The sequence below is a fragment of the Chelmon rostratus genome, chromosome 11 (assembly GCF_017976325.1).
Source record: "Chelmon rostratus isolate fCheRos1 chromosome 11, fCheRos1.pri, whole genome shotgun sequence".
Lineage (NCBI taxonomy): Eukaryota > Metazoa > Chordata > Actinopteri > Chaetodontiformes > Chaetodontidae > Chelmon > Chelmon rostratus.
In genome coordinates, this window is record NC_055668.1 from 11,467,502 (window position 1) to 11,488,162 (window position 20,661).

General features: G+C 41.3%; 1 protein-coding gene across 1 annotated transcript in view; it reads right to left on the reverse strand.

Moving 5' to 3' along the window:
* adgrb3 (adhesion G protein-coupled receptor B3) overlaps positions 1-20,661 on the reverse strand; it is a 112,163-nt gene that overhangs the window by 33,479 nt on the left and 58,023 nt on the right. Inside the window, exons 8-13 of the mRNA XM_041947375.1 lie at positions 15,440-15,546; positions 14,241-14,435; positions 12,317-12,385; positions 9,268-9,376; positions 1,844-1,990; positions 321-396 (exon numbers count right to left, since the gene is read on the reverse strand). Coding sequence (XP_041803309.1) covers positions 321-396; positions 1,844-1,990; positions 9,268-9,376; positions 12,317-12,385; positions 14,241-14,435; positions 15,440-15,546 — 703 coding nt within the window. The remainder of the gene's footprint in view (positions 1-320; positions 397-1,843; positions 1,991-9,267; positions 9,377-12,316; positions 12,386-14,240; positions 14,436-15,439; positions 15,547-20,661) is intronic.

The window sequence follows — 20,661 nt, forward strand, 5'->3', positions numbered from 1 at the left end:
TTGAATGTTTTAAACTAAAATTCTTCCAAATTGCTCCTTTAAAAGTCATCAACTTAAACCTGAAATAGTATGTCAACAAATTGAATACAGGGAAAGTGTCTGGTTTTCTGTTACTCCTGAAATTTCAACAGTTTCAAGTCTTTGAAGTGGAACATTTCAGGGACACTGGAGTCAGGCACAGCCGGTTTTTAAGACTTGATCTACTACTCTGAATATAAATGGACACCTCTGCTGCTTCCAAAGGATTAAATCTGTCTCATATTTCCTCTTGCCAGCAGACCAGAAAATACAGACAAGGAGATACAGTATGCAGCACTTACTTTGGTGAAGGTAGCATGAGTCCAAGAGTCTTGTAGAGAACTGTTCCCAAAATGAAGACAGGCGAGCCTTCCATATCTAAAGTGGAAAATGAACAATTAATGAACAGTAATGTTGTTTTTTTATACTGATAGACTTCCTTTTTCATAGTATCCCCAGCCTTATTATACAACTAGAGCTTGTTGCCAGATTTTCAGTTCAGTTCAATTTTTTTATTAAAAAAGTAAATATTCAAAATGCCCATATCATATATATTTAATACTGTAAGTTTTGCCTCCAATAATATGGCAAATTTTCATTATTCAAAGGAAAGTTTTAATTGGGAGTAACACTTGGCTTAAGTGAACCTGCTAGTTTGCAGTGCCAAAGCAGTCTCTGCCAATAAAAAAGATTTTTTTTTTACAGAGAGAGCTTTCCGCAACTTTTTTCAACAGACTTTGTTGACTCCAGAAGAAGAAGTGAAAAGTCTCCAGTAGAATCAGCCTCTTACACTGTCCAAATGAGAGTGGCTGGGATTAGGCACATGGCACAGGTTCCCAATCAATGCCTTGCTTTGTTATCTTTGATATATTCCATTCAAGACTGATCACACCAATTAACCAAATTGTTCGGCTCGGGATTGCAATATACAGTGGCAACTGGCAGCGCTTGAAAGGATCCTGAAAATGCTGAGTCCATGGAAAAGTCAGTGTCTGAACAAGCACAGGCAAGCAAACTGGCTTTGTTCAAAGGCTTGTAGCATTATTTCCCTTTCCAAAACAAGGGGTGATGTAGCATAAAACGTTAAGAAAATACCCTCTGCGGAGCACTGATGTACTGTATCTGGGTGAGAGTCTTATTGTAAGTTTTCCGACAACACAATACGCAAATCATTCTGCTTTTGATGAAATCTCAAGTTATTTGATTTCCATTGGCCAGCAGTGGCCAACGAATCCTTCATTGTCTACTGTAGGGCTGCCCAAAGTTGGCCCGTGGGCCAAAGTTGCCCTGTCATAGCGTGCAATTTGGCCCACCAGATACAAAAATACAATTAATTACAACAATTATAACATAAACTGCTGTTTATACTGTTTTATTATTCATGAGGTAAATAGGCTCTTTAAATATGTAGGATCCATAATTATTTATTAATTGTCATGATGTAAGCATGGAGGGAAAAGCGCTGGAAGTCATTCAGTTAAGGGAACTTGGGTTCCTAGCACCATTTTGCATCTTAACGCACAATACAATACTGCTTTAAGGCCATGGTCCACCATTCTGATTCAGTTTTGGCCCTCCAAAGAAAAGGTTTGGCCACTTGTGGTTTACTGTATTCACTATGCATTAATCCTACATTTCTACCACAGTTTCCTCTGCATATCCTATACATGTTCCTGCAAGTTTTATTGAGAAGTAAACTTTACATATACATTCAAAGACAAAGTTTGTTCATGAAGACTGTGCGTGCGTGTGTGTGTGGTCTCCTAAAGAAAGATGCACTAGACTAGAAGTAGAATGACTCTGTGAAATATAGTCAGTCACATACCTGCTGACTGGGAAACAAAGAGGCCCTTTGGGATGACCACTTTATCTTCAGAGTTCCTGGCCCAGTCAACCATGCCTTTACGACCCTTCATGGGGAAGTTGATGTCAGTCATCACAGACACTGCAGGAAGTCTCTGGATGCTGGCCACTGCAGAATTCAAACACAGACCAATGAAGAAATACTGATGATCGATATTGTACTTTGGAGTATTTTTGAGTTTGTAGTTATTAGTTATTGTTATTCTCCTTTACATATGATGTGTTTTTCCTGTCTTGCGCACACGTCACACGTTAACTATGAACTTAAGTATGAAACAGGCACACATAGATGCATGCTTCTGTGTTTTACATACTGGTGCATTTAAGTCTGCTACATAAATACTGCATATTACCATCATTTTACACTGATTTGCATAATTTGTTAATAATCTTTGAAAAACAAACAAACTTTGCTTCCAGCTGCCATGTCAGGTTGTTAAAAGGTCAGATGGGAAGATTGAGACCGCTCTCATGACTGTATGGTAAATATGAATCAGCATCAGCAGCCAATGAGCTTAGTTTTGCATAAGGACTGGAGTTTATTTTATTTTGTTATTTTTTGTATTTTTGCCAATTATAACTTGAACTAAACTTGAAATATTGGTTGTGGTTTTGCAGGGTTTATGTGCTGGACTACTGTTTGGCTGTGAGCAGTGACTTTAGAGAGAGCCATGGAAGCTGTTCCAGTCTTTATGCTAAGCTAACATAACCAGATGCTGGCTGTAGCTTCGTATTTACTGTACAGGCTGTATATAAAGCTGGACAACATAACAGTTCCGCAACAGTGAAGCCAAAGCATCTTGATCGCCCCCTGGTGGCTGGCGTCACTAGAACTCATAAACCCTGCTCCCCCGCCCCATTTTAGCGGATGGGACATGGGTCAAACTAAAAAAAAGTACATGTCAAAACAATTTTCCCCAAAGATAGTGTGTTATTGCAGGTAGTTCCCGGTATGTTCAAGTGTTGATTTTTGTTATAAGTTTGGTTTTAATTAGTTAGGAGGTGTGATGTTATGATTGACAGATGAGCCTTACTTGCAATTAGGTTGGGCGGTGTATGGGTGGGACCTCGAATCATTACTGTGCATCACTACTACTCTATGGTGCTTTTTGAGAAGTTCTGAAATGATACCGTGTGTGAGTTTTCTATCTTTCTATCTACTAATGTCAATCATCACAGTGTTCAGCTGTGCAGCAGTCAAAAAAATGTATTCTGTTTTATGTCCTGAAAGTGGTCACACTATATCTTCTTATCTGTTTTCACCTGCTAAATCTCTGCTTGAACATTTCAAATTAGGGGAAAATATGAACACAACAAAGGAGAAACTTTCATCTATCAGAGGTTGTGCAACAACACATCTGCTTTACTCTTTAATGCTCAATCTCTAATTCATGTTTAAAGGAAAAAAGGTCAAAAGACAAGACTGTAGCCTGCAATCACTCCCAAATTGAGAGGCAGATCTTTAAGCACTCTGGCTAAGAGCACACAACAGTGACATTTACGTATTCAGATGCAAGATTTGTTTACATCAGTAATGTCTGAGTATGACAGCTCTATATTTCCATTTGTGATGAAGTGAGGAACACAGAAACACTAATTTTCATTCTTCAAATTGAATAGCGTATGTGAATATAGAAGTAATTTCTATGTCAAAGAAATCCCCAAATCGGTTGTTAGTGCATCCAAACACATTTACCACAAAGTGCAAAGTCTAAGCAACAGCTGGCATCTGACAACTGGTAGACAGGTAATCTCCTTAATCACTCTTTTCTTTTCTCACCTCCCTGCTGAGGTGCCGTAAAAGGCCAATCCGTGCACTAAGGCAACGACAAGGAAAATTCCAAGGATCGGCTAAAAAGGCCTCAACATTACAAGGGGGGGATAAATATGTACGGTTCTCTACCTGGTATCACATCCAGCCGTGGTCAGGTGGTGCTTCAGCGAGGGGAATCTGAGGCTAATCCTACCATTGATGCAAAAGCTCTATTGTTCCTTGTGCTCTGCCAATAATACAATTTGAATCCTGGCAAGACTCCATGTTTGAGTGAAATGTGTGACAGAAGGTGTGTCTGTGTGTTTGGGATGATCCAGCAGCGGGCATGAAATCACAGAGTGCCACGAGACCCGGAATTTGCAAAGAGGCCTGTTCACAGCACCAGATGTTGGAGCAGGAGTGGTAAGTGTGTGTGTGTGTGTGTGTGTGTGTGTGTGTTGGGGGGGTTTAGTCACGGGTCACACTGTGAAACACAACAGGGTGTTAGAAAAACTGTCTTTCAGAGTTCTGGGTAATGCTGCAGGTAAATGGGGCTTTGCACTTGCCTGATGGGGCTAGACGGCATAAATAAAGTGATCATTTCGGATTGTGATGCTTCTGAACACTGATTCAGTGAATCTGCATGGCTCATTTTCATAAGAGGGAATTATAGCATTGCTCATTACATCTGAATGCGTTCATGAGAGGTTCAGCATTAAGTAAACTGTTGAAGTCTGACAACACAAACATTTTGCACGGAAAATAAATTAATGAGCATTTGCAGCTATTGTATGTGTGTGTAATTGCAATTAATCACTATTAATGTCAAAATATTCTCTCGACCGTGAAGTACAGCCTCGCAATAGACAGCAAGAACAAAGATGTCAGACGCGCATGATGTATTTCACCTTCAGAGCGGTGTTTAATTTTCTAACATGTCCCAAGCTTCACTTTGTCCTCCAAGTGTTTGCTTGTAAGGAGAGTGGATAAGTTGCTGGAGTGGAGAGCCTTTTGCAATCAAGGTTATTTTACTAAAAGTAGGAGGACAGAGAACGATACATCGGTGACAGCCAGTATTTATCTAGGTGTCAAGAGGCTGCCGTAAATTAGTGACGAAATGATGCCGCAATATCTTACTCAGCCAGATGCTCTCCACTTGGCTTCCGCCAATGGAGCCACAAAACTTTCCATTCCTTTAATCAAGGGGGCCACGTGGCCACCAAGGCTCTGTGGTGTGAGCTGAAATGACTGTGGCAGGCTACCAAAGCCTGTGCTACGTCCAGGGGTAAGAAAATTATCCTGAAAACTCCCTGTTCCACAACCTACTTATGTATCATCAAAATAGAGTTTGGTATATTGACTCCGTTTCAAACTAGATAGTAAAATGTGGCTTGATTAATGCAGCTTTTATATAAAGGCCTTGTGTCTCTTAGTCTGCATTGTGGAACACAGTGGCAGCACTGAAAACACAAACAAGACGCAGCATTTTGTTCCGACATTTGCAACAAACAGGTAAAGCGTGTAGTCAGTGCTTGTGCTAAAAATTCCTCCCTACAACACCTTTCTATTTTTCCACCGGTGGCCAGGAAGGCTCTGGCTGATTTTAGCCAGAGGCAGCTCATTACTGCCACATCCTCAGATAATTGCTCAAAAGCCAAATGGCCCCTCCGTGCTGAAAATTTCCCAAAAGCTGCTTCAGGAATCTGCCTGCCTCGGTCCTGCACTTCCAGCATCACTCTAAGAGGTTCACACATGTTCCTGAAGAGTTTGATGAAGACTAATGTGTGCTTTTGGCATGAGCCATCAAAAATGACTATTGTTTCCCCTATTACTTTATGTAGACATTAAAATTCTATATAAAACCCAAACCTTTCCAGGCCTCAAATTAATGTATGAAAGTTCATGTTCAGGCATCCTATTCATCAGTCCTTTTCTATGAGTTACAAAAAACAAAAATCATAAGTTTCTTTCAATAAAATGTACAGGAAGCAATATGCCACTATAAAGGATGGAAACTAAAGGGAAATGATTCTGGGAATCAGAATTTTGTCATTTTGATGTATTTTAACTGAATTAGTCTGAAAGAAAAGAGGGGCTTTATTAATATAAGTGATGAGCCAACACAGCTGCAACTCATTAACAAGGAGCATGTAGTAATCAGGAAGACTTCAGTCACACCTGAACTGAAGTAAAGAAGACAACTGGAGGCTACGTGCTTACAAAAAGTTCTCAGTGCCTGTGATGCACATGCAGTTTGAAAGCCATGTTAATGTTTATTGTGCAGAACTAGGAAAAACAACATTTAGCGTTGTTGCTACATGAGAGAAAAAGTGAACTGTTAGTATTTTTTTTACCCCTTTTCTTAATTATAATTCAAACTGCCTAGGGATCAATTAATATCAGCGTGTGTGAAAACAATTTTGTGTCAACTAGACCTGCCGGTGGTTTTCTATTTGAAGTTTTAGCTCATTTACTATAATCCACACACTGTTATTGCCAAACATAATGTCATAGTTTTTTAGATTTTTGTATGAGGTTCTATGTTCCAGGCAGCCAGTGTTTTCTATCATTTTAGTACACATAAGAAGATAAAGTTGCAGGACTACCAATCACAGGGTTATCATCAATATTATATCTGCATTTATATGTGAAGAAATGACATCATTGTTAGACAGTGCAGAGAAGACTTTTCAAATTCAGTCCAATTCATTTTTTAAATCCATGTCCTTTTACATGTTGTACCACACAACAATATACCGTTCCAGGTGGAAGTCCAGTGTGCTGCACGGAGAGTGAGCTACAACAGAAGTTGCAAACATAATTAAAACAAACGCATAAACAAGAAAGAAGGAAATAGATAAGACAATAAAATACTTAAGACCAGCAGCAGACCAGTAAAAAAACAAGATGTGAATTAAAACCACTAAAAACGTGAGAATAAAATAAGTTTAAATAAAATAATCATTAAAACCAAGAGTTGACCAATAAAAAAAGTGATACATGAGGTAAAACCAATAAATTGCAGCTAAAAAGGAATGTTTTCATTTTGGGTTTAAAAGACGACAGACTTGGAGCACATTTAACTTGAGAGGGCAGGATGCTCCAACACATTTTGGGCATGAAAGCTAAAGGCACCACCGGTTTTTGTGGGGACCCGGGGAATAACCAGGCAGCCTGTTCCACATGACCTGACCGGTAAGAGCTGCTGTCGATCGGGATGCTTTCTTGACATTCCTGTGAACAGCACGTTACAGGAAGCGTGGACGAGTTTCTCACTGGCTTCCTGGGATAAAATGCTCCTTTCATGTGCAATTTATCTTAAATGACCCGGTTTCAACTACGCTGTTAATGTGGCTCTGGAAAGTGAGCTCAGCACCCAGGATGATGCAAAGGTTTCTGTCTTGTGACGCTTTCAAGAGACAGTTGTGACAATCTCCTGTCTGTTAGCTTTTAATGACAAGCAGGATTTCTGTCTTGTCACGGTTCAACACTGTTCAAAACTCTGGACATCCTATTATCAATATCCTTGACAGATTCTGCCAGTGTGTCAATAAGGCCGAGCTCATCGGGGGGCAGGGAATTATATATCTGTGTGTCAGCATAATTATGGTAAGACACATTGCATTTCTTAATAATATAAAGACATTATGATCACTGTAGTCGAGTTTTTAGGCTTCTGTGATTCAATTTTAATTTTGTGTGAATTCAATAGAAACTAATGGACCTAAAAAAACATTCTCAAAAGTGAAAAATGATGGTATGCTTGGAAAACAGTCAGCAGAAAAATATACATGATATGCAGAAAATAAAAATAAAAACCCATGCAACAACTCCAGCATAGGCCTTCGAGAGCGGGCCAATTATGCCAGTCAGTGCTTTCCTTAAGACTGAAACACAGCGCTGAGCTGCATCACCACTCCATGTTTACCGAAAGATTTTCTGTCATATCATGCCTGACGGATAGACACAGTTTAATGCACCGTCCCACAGATTTGAGCAGAGGCCAGGAAGTCATATGGCCGACTAATATAATAAGAGTCAAGTGTGTCTTGTTCAAGTTTAGCTATGAACTGCGGCACAAGGAATTTGTATGAATCTGGATAAAAACACTTAACGGTCAATTTAGAGTCATTCTCACAGAATGGATTGCATACTGTGTATGAAGCAGGGGTCATGTGTTAATGCTTTTCCCAGCATTAAGAGGAGTCGGTGGCAATGAGGTTGGATGACTACCATTAAGCCAAATTGGAAGAAACATAAAATAGGAGAAGGGCACAGAAGTATTATCGTGTCTGTGAATGCAGTCATTAATGTTTGGCATTATGAGATGCATTCAAGCCTTATTTCCAAGTGTCCATTACTTAATGTGCCTCTCATGGCGTTTCATAATGGCATTTTGATGGGTGCATTCATTGTACCATGTTTGGTATGCTATTCTTGGGGGCTACCTATTTATCATTATGGAAATCATATTACCATAAAGAGCCACTGAGTGTGAGCGTTTGCTGGAAGTGGGTCAAATGTTAGCTATTGTAAAGAATACAAGGAAGAAACCTCGCTCCTCCAGAGGAATTGCCTACCAGCACAGCTGTACATGCTCACATTCACTTGCATGAATAAATCACGACCGCAATTCTATTATTCCATTCCAGTAAGACACCATTTATGGCTGAGTAAGAAATGAAATGCCACAGAGACCTCAGATCATCCAAGAGGCAGCGCGACAGAAGCAAAAAGAACCCACGAGAACATTAGGGAAGAGACATTCTCATATCCAGAGACTCCAAAGAGGGGGAGTTATAATCTGGACCACAATCAGCAGTGCAGAAAGAAAAATGTTACCAAGCTCATTACAGCTGCAAAGAATAACTTGTAATTTTGCTTGGAATTTTACAGGCTTTTATCAGACACTCCCACAACATATTTTTTTAAATAACTGCTAATCTTGCAAGGAACTGACAAACAATCTTTTTTATGGTGCCGCACTTCTGCACAACACGCTTTAGGGTACGCTCTGCTAATCATGTCTTTCTCAAAGGATTGCAGTACAGTGCAACATCAGACAGAATGACTTCACCTTCAAATATGCCATAATATTTTATCTGATTATTGCAACAGAAGCTATGGATGGATAGAAAATGTCTACGATATGGAAATTAGACAACAATACAGTGAATAATACAGGTAAAAATAATCTGCACCTGCACCTGTTGTTTTAATACTACTGCAAAATCAATTTGCTTTACACAATGATTTCAAATTCTTATTTAGTTTGTACTCCTTGAAATAAAATATTGGTAGAGTAGGAGTGCTGTGTGTAGTTTTTCTTTATAGCTCTCCTCTGGTGGGGTCCTACACTGCACACTCTTGATATTGGATTGGGTGTTAAGTGTTTTCATAGGAATTTAGCACATTAAGACCACAAGCTCAGTTTTAATTAACATTATTGATTTGCAGTAATTTTACTCCCCCACCCTTACCACGCGCCATTTATCCTAAATTAATGATGGTGGGGAAATTGACACAAGGAGTCAGCAGAGCACAGGGATTATGTGTCCATGTCAAGCAGAAATAAATGGCAAAACGAGCTCAGCCGCTGTGAGCTGGGAGGAAAAGTGGGCTGATTCTCTTACCCAAGTTCCCAGTCATCAAATAGGCATTGTGGAAATCCTTCATGCCCAATCCCACGATGTGGATGAATTCCTCTATGACCTGCATGAGCTCCACTGCTCCAGGATAGATCTGGACAAGATAAAAAAAGCGAAAAAGACACGTTCGATTTTTTACAAACACAGCAGTAGTCAGAATCACTGGATGGATGGAAGTATGGAGTGCAAAATACACGTGGAAGAAGGCAAACAAGAAAGCAGCTTACAAATGCATACTAGAAATGAGCTTTAGGCATAAAGTTAAACATGGAAGCTGCAAAGAACAGAAAACCATAAAATTTAATATTAAAAATTGTAAAAGCTGAACAAACTGAAGAAATAATGAAGCTAATTCAGAATATAAGAGAGGAGAAATGAGAAATGTATTAGAACTACAGATATTTAATTTCTGTTTAAAATTTGCAACAGATTTTAACATTTTTTGGACATTTATGTTATTTTGTGTTCATGTTTGTTGATTAGAATCATGATTTTTCTTTGGTTTTTTTGGTTTGTTGGTTACACAAAATGAACAATTTGGATATTTAACATTGACTTCTGCAAAAGTGTGATGGGATTTCATTCTTTTCTGATTTCTTTTCTTTATAGATCCAGTGATTAGTCCACTCAGTCTGGAAATAATGGGCAGATCGTAGCAGCCCTAATTGAACCATCCATGTGACATCAGCATCAGAGCTACAACCACCCAGTTTACACACACAGTTGTTGGTTGGCTTCTCCTCTGAAAGGCTCTGCCAAGTCAAGGGTGATTGCCTGGGTTCATGTGACGCTTCACGGACATCGGCACTCAGTGAGGGAATGTAGAGCCGGGAACTCAGCGCCATGGACAGCTCCGCGCCTCAACCAGTGACGCTGCTGGTCGGGTCAGCTCTTTCCTCGGAGTCGATAAATCATAGACACGCTAATCCAATAAGTGACCTTCAAAAGATTGGACAGTGGTCCTGGCTGCCAATCTAGTGGTGATGGGTCAGATCTAATAAGAGGCTTTGATTTGGGGGCCAGCAGTTTTGTCCTTTGACTGGGATAAAGTGAATGCTGATTGTAGGACTGTGCAGCTGTGCCTACATGGCGACATTTATGCCAGACTCTAACACGCTCTCCACAGAACAATGCTGTAACATTTCAAAATGTCAAATTGCTGGGGAAATGTGTCATATTATACAAATATTATCGCAGGACTGTAACAAATGTGTGAGCACACACTGATGATGTCAGGCAATTAGAAAGGCCTTTAAGTGGCATTAAGCAATTAACACCTCACTCTTGATATTCAACAAACACCTGAGGCAGGTATTTCCCCCCTCAGTGACACCTTGTTCTCTGTGCGTTTGCACATGCCTCCACATGTGCTGCCGCTAAGCCAGGCAAGCGGATCAGTGATGCTGAAGTTGAGAGCCTCTGACACAGCAGAGTGAAAGCCATAGTGGGGGAGAAAAGCACATCACGTCGCCCCTTCCGGCATGTCTGACGCACAGTGCAGTCATGCTCATTCGGCTGGTCTCCATGGCAACCGTGAGATGTGAAGGCAGCGCAGGGAAATGGCTGCAGTGGAGGTTCTGTAGACAGAGCTCTTCCTTTCCTTGCCATGGTAACAGTGACAGGAGGTGAATATATAGTGAGCTCTGCACAGAGCCAACTCTGCAGCCAGCAAAACCTCATAGTGAGGTGTTTCATGTGAGTGTTTTCAATGTCCACAGCATGCAGTGTGTGGGTGCTGTGTAAAAACTCGGCTCATTAATGCAGGAGAAGCCAGCAAGTGAGACAAATTGCTATCCGTGAAGTCCGAGCATCGTCTACTGAAATCAGAGACGCCGCTTAGCTAATGCTGTCTTGGTGGAGTGCCGAAACTGAAGCAGCACTCTTTAGACAGGCACATTAATAACTACAGAAATAATTAACACATGTCTCTTCTGGGTGTTCAATCACAGAGACAACGTTTTCTATATTTCCTCTAAGCCGTCTGTCTCTGTCTCTCTGACACATTCTTACTGACGAGACTGCTCATTTGTGAGCTCTTCTCACCGACAACCTACCTTTGGGGCCTGCCAAACCGAAGCTGCAGTGAGTAAACACCTAATTACTGCCTGTAGAGAAACTCAGGACTGGCAGAGTTTGAACTGCCTGCGTTCCACCCTACAATCTTACCTGAAGTCAGCCATGGAGAAACGGAGGCACAAAAAAAGGGATCTGACTGATTTTAAGACGCCACCTCAGTCGTGTGACAGTGCAGGTGATACCTAATTTAAGTCATTTTGCCAGTGAAGGTGACAAGAGAGCAGATGCCCTGCGCAGACTTGCAGTCATCACAGATGGTATGTCTGTCAGAGTCTGGATCTGCATGGTTTCGGGGTTCACGTTGTCTCAGACACCAGTGGCAGTCTTGAAGACGGGAGTTGCCACCTCTCGAGCTGTGAGAGATGTGCCCGACAGAGGACGTAGCCAGAAGCCAATCTCCATGGACAAACACGGTGACGAGAAAGTGCACCGTTCTGTACTCAAACTTTTCATCAATACATTACAACAGTGCTGCAGTCCCCTACATTTTGTCATACTGCTTCTCCATATGACACAGCTGCCTTACAATGTCAGAGAGAGGCTGATAGAGAGTCTTAGCTGCTCTGGTACAAGCAATGAAATGTCTAACCTGTTTGTTTCTGTTCTAAAATTTAACTGAACTAATGGCCTAATCACACTGGTTGCTATGATGTGCATCTGCTGGGCGAAACAATGCGTGTGCAGCAGGAGTGAGTCCTGCAGTGTTAATAGCTGGACAGTCTCTGTGACAGTGCTGCTGCCACCAAGTGGAGCTCTGAGGAACTAGCTTTCTAAATGAGGCCAGATGTCACACCTGCTGAAAGACCTCTCGCGGTGATATGTGTAGTACTAACCTGTCTTTTCTTTATCTCTGCTATTCAGATGGAGCAACTGCAAACAAGCTCTGAGTCGATTTTTGAGACGCACAATGGTCATGCCGCAACCTGAATTACCTCTAAGTGTACGGTAACATGCTTACCTTTTGTGCATCTTCCCATTTCTCCTTATTTTCCTCCTCCAAGAGGTTACTGATGATTTGAAAGAAGTTCTGTGGAGATGATGAAAGGGAAAATACGTAACACACCCACACACAAGTATTACAGGCACTGCAGCAAGATGCTTTTAAAATCATGACACATAAACACCATGCACTCAAAAAGGGCTGTTGTGGATACTATACTGACATTCACGGGGATTTCTGCATGGGAATAACGATGGTCCCTGCAGGGCTGAATAGCACCAGGACATTTGAAACCATGAGACCATGATGGTAAATCATCAGAGAAAAGACAGACATTGTGGACCGGCTCTGACAAAAATACACCTTGAACCCCCCCATGCAGCTTGCAGCAAACATTAAATGCTAGTCGAGAGAGGCACGAGCTGCAATCAAAAAAAAAAAAAAAAAGATGAAAGGGAATGTTTGAGCAGCTGTGTGGCTTGTCTTCTTCTGCAGCGGAGAGAAGGGGCTGCTTGGGGTGCATGCCTGCAGTAGTAATAGGACCCCCTGTCTGATCTTTAGCCTTGTTATTTCGTCTGGTCTACAATGTGCCTGAGGGAGTGGCTCTCTCTCTTGACACAGGCTATCTTGTTTTCTACTTGAATGCTTATGCTCCCTCTGGTGGTAATGTGCCCACTTTAACACTGCATTAGCGCAGAGACACACGGAGGGGGTGGGCTGGCTGACTGCTCTCCTGTCTGCCCACACACACTATAGAGCTCTCATAATAACCAGAGACAGGATGCTTTCCTCATCTCAAAGATTTTCTATGGTGGGGAAATGGCTGAATGGGCTCTGGTTTGCCATCCATGGCCAGCACATTTGGGTTTTATTTCTGCAGAGTATTATCAGCAGACCATACACCTTCCATCCTGTGGAAACGGCTGATAAATGTGCAGGAAACTGAGGAAAAGAGCATCCCTTACATTTTATAAATACCACTGCGCTTTGGAAGTGCATAATTGAGTTCAGCATTTTGATGACTTAATTACCTACATCTGAAGTACAAGATGTAAGCCAATTAAGTCCTATCACATATGCTGATTTATCCCAATTCTTGTGTTAGATATCTTGGTTGTTTGTTTTTTCCATTCTTTATGTATCTCTATTTCATATTTTCCCACTAACAGTTCCTCAAACCTCAAACACACTACATTATGAGCATTTTTTTAAATTAAAAATATCCAGTAAAACATTTTCACATTTAATATGGGAAAAATAACTTCCTAGTGAGTAGAAACAGCGCTGTGTAAATTGACTTTAGTTTCACACTGTTAAAGCAGAAATTATTTCTTTGCTAATATGAAGTACATCTCTGTGCAGAACAACAACAATAAAACAAGCTTGATGTAGCAACAAAGCAAGATTAGAAATCTGCAACATAACTATAATGGAGAATTAGGTTTTTCACTAACACTCGGAAAATTCAAAGCTTGCTTTGCCGTTGCCATCAAATAGTAAATAACATTTATTTCCTTCCTGCGGACAGCACAAAGACCACAAAGAGACGTGAGAAGGGTGTCTTTGAAAATGACACAGCACTGAGGACATAAATTATCTTATTGGTGATGGAGGTGGAGCTTTAGCTGTAATCTCCATCATCCTATTGACATAAAGAGGATCAAGACTGCAGTCAACCCTAACATGATGAGATGAAACAGCTTAGGACGTGGAGGAGATCTCTTGATACAATAGAGCCATGGGTGTGTTTGTCAGCCTTTGTGCTGTTCCAGACCTGCTAGAAAACCTTTTTCCTCATATCTGTTGGTGGTAAAATGCATCATACATTTCCCTTATCCACTGATTACTTTGTCACAATGCTATAGCCGCTATACAGTAGGAGATCAATATATTTTACAAAGATCCATGTCTCAGAGTTAGAAGAAGCCCACTGTCCACTTACTTGCACATCATCTGAAGATGGCTCATAGCTGGCTCTCTTGAAGGTCTCTGTCACATTGCGAAGGATCTCCACAGAGGACAGCAGGTCACCAGCGTAAAAGTTCCTCCTCTGGGTGAGGTCCAGCAGGTTTTTCGTGACCTGGGACATCCCATCCCCCGCCAGCATCCTCTGGCCCTTAGCAAGGTGCCCCTGAACCTCCAAAAACAGGAGAAGACAGAACTTGGGGCATCGGTGTCCTCAAGACGCGAGCTAAGCTACACATTTTGGAGTAAATGGAGTGCAAAAAATCGGGAAGAAAGACTCAACTCTCAGAGGCCCTTTATGTGACACTTATATCTAAGCCAGGACGAAATGTATTCTGCCTCACGGATGTTTTGAAATGAGCCAATATGAATAAAGGAGTTAACTGGAGCAGAAGGCACACATTTAGGCAGAAATTGCACAGCGAAATGACATTTCACATCATTGCACAGGGTTTATGTCCATAAATACATGTTCACAGGTGCAGCGTTGTATGTGCTATCTCAGCTCTTCTGAATTATTTTATTTTTAACAGTGATGGAGGGTAACAAAAAATTCCTAGTCCAGTGGAAATGCTATTGTGTTTCCAGACTAAGTACAAACACAATAAAGCTAAAATACATTTAATAAAGCTCTCTAAAATGGACCAAGACTTACAGAAAAAAAGAAAAAAAATATTTTTTTGTGTGTGAATCAGTCATCTCATCATACAGGAGATGAAAAAGGATGAAAGAGAGTTCACACCAGGTTCCTTTGATACAAAAAGGGATTCTATTAAAAAATAAGGTAGTTACCATTCAACTTTGTTATCCTGGTGCAATATAAACTTGTATTGTAATGCACTGTGATGGGTGTTATTTAAAATTTAGTGGGTGAGTAGAGACACTTCTTTCAGTGTTCATAAATGTGCAAAAGTACAAGCTGAGGCAACGAGACAAACACAGGTGAGAACGTGCCAAAAACTTTAAATCAAATAGTTTAAGCACTTGACGATGACCATTCATTACACAGGGAAAAATGGCAAAACCAGTGTTTTAATTTGCTCCCCTGTTGAGAGTGGTTAATCTTTGGCTACAGTGCGATGAGAATGGGGGTGGGGGGGTGGGAAAAACACTGGGGACGTAATTTATGATACATTGGAAACAGAGGCTCTGAGAGGGAGCTGACTTTGCACCTACTGATTGCTGCAAGTATCTGAATTCGTTTGTTATGCATCGAGCATAGCTGGGCTGCTCCCAGAAGGCCATACCACGGTGATCCAAAGAGCAGCGTCGACTAGTGGTGCCTGTAGAGGGGAAAGAGACAGCGACAGATTTGGAGAGGAGACAGAGAGGGATGAGAGGGGAGATGAGGATGCGGGCGTAAAGAGCGTAGAGGGGGAGGGGGGATCGGGAGTGGAGGGGTGTGTGGGATTAAGACCAAAGGAGAGTCAAAAGAAAGGCAGATGGAAGTGGCAGAGTAGAGCGAGTTGGATAAAGGAAAAGAAGAAAGACAAAAAAGGAGAAGGAAGACAGAAATATTAATACTTTTTAAGTAAGACTTATCTCTTTCCCTTTTGTCCATTTCTGTTGCCCATCACTCACCATCAAAATTTGATATCAGCCATTAAATTTTGCAGTGGAGTGGAGGCACATTACAGACAGAGGGGGAGAGAGAGAGAGGCTTCTGGAGAGAAAGTGCTGCAGTGTTTGAACAGAAGTGGTTTCATATTATGAGCTACAGACACAGTCCCATGGCTTTTAATATATGCACTGTGTGCCGTGTTAGTACAACTTACAGTGGATTATTCGAGCATGCAGCAGCTCAGCTGCGATAGCTGTCAGGCATTTAAACAGTGATCCCGAAATAGCAGAACCACCCAATATCCGCCCACATCGCCATACACATCCCACATAGGGGTCCAACATCACACCTTCCCAGCTGTCGACCTGGTGGAGTGCACTTCACACATCACCCCACCGCTCCAACACAGGTGCTTGACATCCTGAGGAAAACTCCCACAGTACAAAACATTTCCCCTGGCATCCGTGCTTCACATAAACCCTTCGCTATCTCTTGTTCTCTCTCTCCCTCCGTCTCTCTCGCTCTTTCATACGCTAACACACACAGACAGAGAGAGATCAAAACCACACCTCCTACGCCCACCTTCTCCACAGCTACTACCTGGTGATAGGCACTGAAGCCATGAGTGCACACAAAACACCGCTATATGCCGGGAGCGCCCATGCAGCACCATGAGACAACCCAGAGGGCAGCAGGAGAAGCCCATCGCTTTTTTTACAGCATCCGTCTCCCTCCACAGCGGCTTCACCTGGGCACTTTTATTTTCTTTCATAATCCAGACTCCTATTTTTAAAAATGCCAGCACTCAAAGGAATGTTTTCACATTTTTTATTCTATCATATTTCTGGCCTTCACACTGAAAAAAAAAATGGTAAAAAGTGTATTTTGTGATGGTGCGATGCGGAGAAATTAGGGATTCACTTCAGCGTTTTGGCTCTGACATTCCTAAAGGTCATTGTAAACTGAGAAAGACTCGCGCTTTAAGTGGAAATTGACAAAAAGACACAAAGTAGTAAAAAGAGGTCACATTAATGCTACTGGTTGTCCTACCACCAGATATTTGTCACCTGTATGCTTGTGAATGATATTTACCATAAAAGCACCAATAAAAATGTTAATCATGCAAGAAAGAGGTCACATTCAAGATAAGCTAGAACGTTTCTCGAATGACTGATGTGAATCTGATTGTTTTACTGATTTGAAAGACGAGTTTAAATCAAAAGCTACAGAAAGATGTTTTCAAAGGATGCCTGATGACCTTTAGTCTGCTTTCATTTTAGTATTATGCTGTATGATTTTGCAATCCTAATGTGAATTCACTAGCAGGCGTGAAAAGCCTGGACCATAGCTCTTTTTGAGTTTTGCAGATAAAATCATAGTTGTGGTTTATTAGCTGTATAATAAAACTAGAACTTTATACCACACGTGCCGCCATTTCATGAAATAAAACGTACATAAGCACTCTGTGGTCTAAATTTCCTGAATAAATTTTCATGTTATTTCAACTTTTAGATGGGCATTTGATAAAAACATATATTCTTCAGTGATTTAGGCTTTGATCCATGTCGGTGGTGGTATCAAACGCGGTCAGGGATGGCAACGTGAGGCTTTTGCTTTGATTCTGCATCAATCTGTCGTCTCTCCTTGCATCATCAGTGATGTAGAGTAGGTTGAGGATGAAATATAGGTCAGTGGAGATGCGCTTGATCAAAACCAAGGCTGCACTCCACTGAGGCATTGACCTGTCGCTGTCCGGTTTTACAGCATCCTAAACTCGGCTGCTGTTAAAGGGGAATTTTTATTCGAACAATCCTCCCCAAGACAGCAGGCTAGAACAGTGTTTACCAGAGATAAGAGGTGTCTAAAAACACTCACAGACAAGGACTTTAAGTGGTGAATATCATCCAGTGGTAGAAAAACAACATAAATCCCTTACTTTAGAGAAAGAAATAAGAAACTAGGAACTACCTACCACCAATGATTGTACTTAAATATCACACATAAAATGACGTCCATAATATTTTAATAAACCTGTGATGATTTTAACAGCTTGTGGTTTTCATTGCTTAAATTTCTCCCCACTTCAGTTGGGAGATGCAAACTTAAATTGAGATTTGGGGCTCTTGTTAAACAGGCACATAAGAACTTTTACATGCAAAATCTCTTCTGGAAAGTGACCCCAGGTGTCAGCAGAGTCAAAACTGCATGTAGAAAAAGGCTACACAAACAGTAAATATTTAAAAATGTAATCAAATATTAAAGCACACAAGCTATTCTTTTTGTATATATACTTGTCCAGTATAACATGATTAAGCATGCAAAAAGCACATCTTACAGAATCCTTTAATAATCTACAAGACTCACAGAATTACAGACTCACAGCATTCTGTGCTGTATGTTAAAGAAATTTGGGAATCTCATTTTCTAACATGCATTTTTCTTCTTCTTGCATCTTGCTTCAGCCTTGCACGGTGCCTAGAAGTCGCCAAGTCCCTTCAGGAATGTCTGACTAGCTAGACAGATGGCTGCTGCAAATGTACTTTGTGTATGAACCTCTGTTTGAGCGATACAAAGCCAACAAATTCATCTGCCGTGTCTGTGTATCCTCTCCACTTTCCCTCCCCTCTCGCCTCTGGCGGCCGTTGTCATCCGTGATGACCGAGGTGGCGCTGATGCCCGTGTGCTGGGTGCTTCTCCTATGATGACCTTGATGATGACGGTGACTACGGCTGAGTAGGCGTTGATGCCCCCTAACACATTTGGACGCTTCTCCCAAGCAGCCCTCCTGCACCAATGTCGCACATTTCCTTGTGTTGCCTTTGCTGATCAATATTTCATCTTTGTTTACCCGCTCTCAGCAGCAATTACATGTCCGACTGTCCTGGAAGGAGGAGGTTTGTTTGTGCGGTCTTTCTATTTACATTTTCCTCATTAAGGGTTTCGTGACTTTGACCTTGACCTAATTACAGGTCAAAGGCTGGGAGGTGTTGTTTTCATTTATAGCTAGACAACGTGGGATCTGTGAAACGCGCTGACACTGGAACTGTGATTAATGGCTTCACAAATGAACTTGACCTGACCTGAATCATTGTCCATCATGGTCTTTTGTTCCAGTGGTCAGCGGCAGCTTTGAAAGGGGGATGCACTTTGCTTAAACATGACATATATTTTATCATGACACTTAAATCTTGCTTTATTTCCACTGAGTCCGCCTGAGTCTGTTGATGCTTTTAAGACGCACCTTGAGTTTCATCCTCTGGCTTTTAGTAGTGTTATTAGTGCTGTTTTTATCTTTATCTGATGCCTGGAGTTTAAGATTATATTTAAACATGTCCATATTTTAATGTGTTTTTATTTCCACAACCTCTGTTATGAACATATATGTACATATAGGTGCTCTATAAATGAATAACCTTAAAAATTGAACCGCTACACAGGTAATAAGGGTCCTGGCTCTCTGGTAAAGTGACATGGCCTCCTCGTATTATCTTCGTGTGGGACATGCTCACAGCTCAGCTCTGCTTTATTGTCAGATGCCAGAATGTGTCTGAACCTACTGTGTGATCATAAGATACCAGCACACAGACTGCAGCAATGAGATACATCTCTGTAACAGCATACAAATGCAGTTCATTTAAGAAAAAACTGTGGAGTAAATTAATCATTAATGTCCAGGGTTCACAACAATACAATGTTTACTTCCTTTAAATGTAATTAATGTAATTAATGAATGTGACTCTGCTCAGTAAAGAACACTAATTAGTTTGTATAAAGGAGGGGTCTGTCTCCCCCGGACTGACTGACCTGAATCTGGCACACATAGACACCTCTTGGTGTAAATTAAACTGTTAATCAGCGAAGGTGTTAAATTCCCAACAACATCATTTCAGAGAAGAAGAAGAAAAAACACAAAAAGGCCTCCCTGTGTGCTGGAAATAGCTTCATAGTGCCAAACATTTATTAGCCATAAAACTAATGTCAAGCCAGAAAGCTAATGTCACGCTACTAAATCTTACTCTGCGTAACTTTGCCGCGGGTAAGCCATCTGTGAATGACAGCGTGTTTGCTACTACAGCTACTTTGCCAGTTAGTTATTTTATGGCTGTGGAGGAAATGTCAATTCAGAACACCTCCGACTGTTTAAAGTTTAACAACAGCTTACCAACCAACATGTAACTTTGGCACCCAACAGCGCTGCACTGTCCTGTTTTGTTAGCAAACTGACCTTCGGCGAGAACAAAAGTATCACAACAGCTTCATCAGCGGCTGCACTCCCTTTTTATCCCCCCCTCCTTTCTCTTCTTTTCAAGAGCTGAGTGTTAGTCTCGCCTTGCATCCTCTGCTCTAATGCCCTCCTCGCCATGCACATGTTAAAGCTTCTGCTTACTGTCTGAAAACAGACCTCGGTGTGCATTTCTTCAACAATGCTCTCAGAAACACAGCTACCATTCTTCCCCCCTCCGCTGCACACGCTGTGCACCGACGGGTGTAGCCGGGGGTTACATCGGTGCATGTGGAAAGGGGATGAAAGGATACGTGTTTTCTCCTGCCGTCGCACAGCTTTGGCAGCACATATAGTTTTATCACCATGATGTTTTGGTGAGTTTATACATCACGCAGAGAAAAACTAAAAGGCTTGTTCATAACTTGCTATGGCGGCAGAAATCATTATTCCTCATAATGTAGCCGAATTACTAACATTTTGATGTGTATTCAAACAGTGAAACTATGACAGTAGTGTAAGATTGCAGGCTATTTCTACCGCTATAAAGTGACTTGTGGCAAATCAGTGTGAATCAAACAGCCATCCCCTGAAATTTAGTCAAATGTAGGTGGA